General features: G+C 35.0%; 1 protein-coding gene across 1 annotated transcript in view; it reads left to right on the top strand.

Annotated features, from left to right (window-relative positions):
- Window positions 1–5,043, top strand: part of Taf4b (TATA-box binding protein associated factor 4b) — a 142,426-nt gene that overhangs the window by 103,830 nt on the left and 33,553 nt on the right. Inside the window, exon 15 of the mRNA XM_010644010.2 lies at window positions 983–1,087. Coding sequence (XP_010642312.1) covers window positions 983–1,087 — 105 coding nt within the window. The remainder of the gene's footprint in view (window positions 1–982; window positions 1,088–5,043) is intronic.

Below are 5,043 nucleotides of genomic sequence, written 5' to 3'. Positions count from 1 at the left end.
CCTTTTTTTTTTTTTTTTTTTTGTACCGGGGATTGAACTCGGGTCCTTGCGCTTGCAAGCTAGGCCACCGAACTGCTGAGCTAAATCCCCGGCCCTTTTCACCTTGTTTTTTAAAAGAATGTGTACCTTGGTCCTGAACTGCCTTGATATAAGGATGCTGTGTCTGCCTCTTCCCAGACACTGTTCACATATACCCAGTATATTGCCCACATACTGAAAATAACACCTAGTAGAATCAGACATTTTAAATTAAATATGATGAAAGTTGTGTAGTGAAACAGTAGTTACATCACACTCAGGTTTTTTCCATGAAGAAAAATACAGTTAAAGCTATGATTTTTATTTCCAAGTGAGAGAGTCTGATGTACAAAAGGGTTTGTAAGGAAAACACCTGGCTGCTTTTGTCATTTACTGCTTCTATGACTGGTGTGAAGTTGTCCTAACCTTGCAGAGCCTCCTTGTCTCTGTTAGAAATTAGGGGGTAATGTATACATGTGGCTTTTGTATGTTAGCAATTAGTGCATACCCATCAATGTGATTGTGAGAGTTAGAGAAGTGATTTATAAATCACCTGAAATGGTAGAACTGTGTCTAATAATTTATAAAAACTTATTTTAAAGTATTAATCTAAAAAGGTTGGCTATTGTTTGAACAGTTCGTTCTCTCTCCTACTTGCTATTCAACTTATTCTTTAGAATTTCTTACCTGTGCTTATCCTGGCCAGAAAGAATGCTTTAGATGCCTTCTTTTCTTCTTAAATCCCATAGTTTCCTGTACCCAAGTTCTGTCGTTTTTGCTAAAGATTAAGGACTAAAGAGATATGGAGTTAAGAAATCAGGAAACCTGTGCTTGGCTGTAAGGGAATCTAATACTTACTTTATACTGTAACTTTAGTTGAGGAAGGATACAGCATTCGGCTTAGTGACCAATTTCTTCCTCCCTCTGAGACTATGTGTAAACATTGGTTTTTTCCATCTTCTAGTTACAGCAGTTGGAGCTCGCCCAGATACAGCACAGAGATGCTAATCTCACGGCTCTGGCAGCTATTGGACCAAGAAAGAAGAGGCCACTCGAATCTGGAAATGAGGTACTGCTATTATATGTTGGTTGCTTTATTTTTTCATGTCAAGAAAGAAGCCAAAAAGAAGCAAAGATGTGGAGGTAGCTTACCGTGCTCTGCATACATTTGCTGCCAGACTCTTCTTAAAACTCCTCCATGCCCAATTTTTGAAACTTTATCTTTTGCCAGCTTTTAAAGATGTATATCCTCTTGCAATTTATTCCTGCTTATTACTTTTTAAAATACTTTTTCCTATCCCCATCTCCAGTCATACTAAGTCAATTTTTTAATTTCTGTGTCTCTTTCTAGCAGTTTATGTAATCCTGTCCTCTGTTTATCTGTATCATCTATTAAGACTTAATCTGCCCTCTTGTGTGCCAGTGGCCTGTTTGTTACTATTTTTTGTTTGAATATTTTTCTTCTGTTGGGTTATAAACTTCTTAAGCAAGGACTGTTACCCTGTTTCGTTTTATTCCCTGTGGAGCTGGGCACAATAAATATTGTTAATTGTGTAACACCAGGAAAGGGTGTTACATCTCCAGAGTAATTATTTGTGATAATATTACACTTTGGGATGGATTGCAGAGATGAGATTATAGCATATTGAATTATCTGCTTTCTTGGTGCTTTGAGAGTTTTGAGAACTCAGGCACACGTATTTCTCCTGTATTTCCTGGACTGCAAGCTTAGTTATTTGTCGGACTTTTAAGTAATGACGTCTTGAATGGAAAATACCTATTTCTTAAATCAGCTGGTGACATTTTAGTACAGTTCTCATTTTCAAATTAGCTGAAATCTCCTTTCTTTTCGTTGGTTTTTATTTTGTGGTATTCTAACTATAGCGACCCTTTTCTTTTAAATGGGAAAGAGGAGCACATCCTGTTGCATATCCATTCAGTGGTAAAGAATGTTGTTCATTTATTGGTCCCTCCACTAACTTGGGTGGCAGTAATCAGGTTATTGAAAACCATTTCATCACTTGTTTATTCCCTCATAAATAATGTGGAAATTGAGTGTGAAATTATTATTTAAAAAATATTTTATATTCTAGAAACATACTTCCATTTTGTTTGCTTCTCATTTTATAGACGGGTACCTATTTGATTTAAATTTGTTAGAATAAGCATATCCTCAAGAGAAGAAGGGTAGAGTGTGATTTTTCAGAGAGTAACTCAAAATCTGGGTTTGTTTCTATTGAAGGAAAAACTTTCAGTTTGAAAGATCAACTAACTTTTGCATTCAGAGATTACCATTTTTTGTTGACCATAAATTGGAGAAATTAGTTTTAGATCTTTGTCTTTTAGTAGTTTTTGCCACGATTTTAAAAATGGAAAGTTACCCTTTTCTTAAAAATAGCCTAATTGTACAAGTCGTGTATTAACTTGGCCTTTGGCGGCTCACACTTGATGTCAAAAAAGTCTGGGTAAAGTTGAGTAGCACTAGCTTCCGTCTCCTCATGTTATCCTGACGAAGAACAGCAAGTACCAGTCACCATTTTGACCCACATTTTTGTACCGTTAGCCTGTTGGCTTGGGGTGGGAGGGAGTTAATTAAGGTTTACTTGTGGAGAATATTGTAAATATGTCCTTTAATTACTGTTGTGGTTGAAGTATATGAAATTAGTTTTTAAATTAATGTAGCTATACACATAACTGATGCAGTGAAATAGAAGCGCCTTTAAAATTTAGAGTATTTGCATGTTTCATATGGATATTATTCAGGTAGGTAATATGTTTGTGGTCCTTTGGAATTTTAAAATATTACTTCTATGTTAGAGATCATTTGATTAGACAGGATCTGCCTTTTTCACCATTGGCAATAATTTCAAATAGTTATGTGATCTGTTAATGATCCATCGTAAATAACTGTTTATTTTTGTCAAATATAAAAACAGGTTTATTTTTAACTTTTTAGTTAAAGGAAATCACATTATTGTGCATATAGTCTGTTTTTGTAGCCATGAAAGTCCAGATAGTCTCCAACTTACATTGGTTGGACATTTAAGACCTCACGATGATGTGAAAGCCATATGTATTCAGTAAAAACTGCACTTCAAAGTTTGAAGCTTGATCTTTTCCTGGATTGGAATTCTGCAGTGTGATTTTTCTTGCAGTGCTGGTCACCAGCAGTGAGGGGCTGCAGCTTCTAGTCAGCCACTGACTCACTCAAGAAAGCAGTTGCTCCTCTAGTGTGCTGTGTTGCCAAGCTGTGATTCTCCTCCATAGGTTAGGTTATTAATTACATTTTTAACTTATTTTATTTTCAGTCTATAATAGGTTTACTGGGAAGTTAAGGAGCATCTGTACAAGTTATGAGTGTCACTTTTACTTTAAGTACTTTTTTATTAACATAAATAAATGAAGCCTCCCCAGAACATTTAATTATTCACTTGGCTTTAGAAGCACTATTTCTGTAAACATTAAGTGTTTTACAAACCAGATCATCTACATGGAACTTTAGAATATTGGTGTGCCTGCTGCGTTTTACTTAAAATAATACTCACCTTAGGGCCAGGGATTTAGCTTAGTGGTTCCACTGCCTGCCTCACAAGTGCAAGGGCCTGAGTTTGATACCTGGTACCAAAAAACAAACAAACAAAAAAACAAAAAAACAAAAATAAGATAATACACAATTTTTAGCCAAAGTAGTTTAACTGTACACAGGTGTATCCTCTTTCTCTCTAGAAGATTAAAAAGTGCTTCCCTGTATAACCCTAATTCTTGTATATGACAGCATAGACAGTGCTCCTTTAAGGGCAGATTCAGCAAGTAGATCCATTCAGCAACTAGGTCGTTAATTGCATGGATGGCTAAATGAAGAATTGCATATAGTGAGTACGTTACAATATTCAGGACAAAGAAATGGTCAAAGAAAACTCTTGATGACTTTGCTTTTATTTGCATACCTCTCACATGCTGTACTGTACAGTACAATCAGCAAAAGTCATAGTACTGTATAAACAAGGTGTATTGTACAAGAAAGACATCAAGGATCTATAAACAAGGTGTACAAAACTGTACCAAAAAAAAAAATGGGTCATAAGTTTGAACAGTTCACTTTAGTGGTTAAGGCCAAACAGTTGTTAACCAGGTAGTTCAGTAAACAAGGAATGTCTGTGAAGTGCTTTTTTGGAACTTTGGCTTGGCAGTAAATTAATTTGATTGGAAATTTATCAAATTATTTAATTCTGATTTTAGAAAAGTATAGCTTTTTCATAGCTGAGTTCTAAGTCAGAGACGAATGTCAGATGTTGATACTGCTTATTTCTCACAATTGAGGTATTATTAAAATTTATTTTTATTGTACTTTTAAAAATTTTCTGAGCCTTGAAAATAAGGTATTTCATCTTGGATAATTCTTTGAAATATTTATTTTTAAACCAACCATTTAAAAAATATTACTAGCTAGGCAAGTGTTATTTGAATACAACCTATAAAACAATTCACTTGTACAGCCCTACTCTTAACCACTTATATTCAGTGGTCTTCTTGTAAGATTAATAATACGAACCATCACATTGCCATATTTTATGAGCAGGTTTATTGGATGTAGGAGAAAGAAGACCAGGGAGACAGTTTAAAATGACATGCTATGTCTGAATGCCAGCTGTATTTCATTTTTTAGCTTACAAAGAATAATCACTAGAGAGGTCTATTAATTATTACATGTGTTTAGAGGCAAACTTCTGAAAAATCCTGTACCACAGTGTTCCACAGCTATTGTTTGCTGTAGATTTCAGTTAGAACATAAAACTTAAGGTCTTTTAGTATTTATTTCACTACTGTAGCAACTTAACCTTACCCTCTATCTATGGCTTGATATTTAAAGCATTAGGGCAGTTTGTTTGATTTGAGGTAACGAGGAGAAAGAACATTCAAAGATTATAGGCATAGCTGGGGATTTAGCTCAGTGGTTCCACCGCCTGCCTTGCAAGCAAAAGGTCCCAAATTCGATCCCTGGTACCAAAAAAAAAAAAAAAAAAA

This window comes from Fukomys damarensis, unplaced genomic scaffold (genome assembly GCF_012274545.1).
Source record: "Fukomys damarensis isolate Sample0158 unplaced genomic scaffold, DMR_v1.0_HiC HiC_scaffold_30, whole genome shotgun sequence".
In the NCBI taxonomy this organism is placed as follows: Eukaryota; Metazoa; Chordata; class Mammalia; order Rodentia; family Bathyergidae; genus Fukomys; species Fukomys damarensis.
The sequence above is the reverse complement of the archived record's forward strand: the minus strand, read 5'-3'. Positions and strand labels throughout refer to the sequence as shown.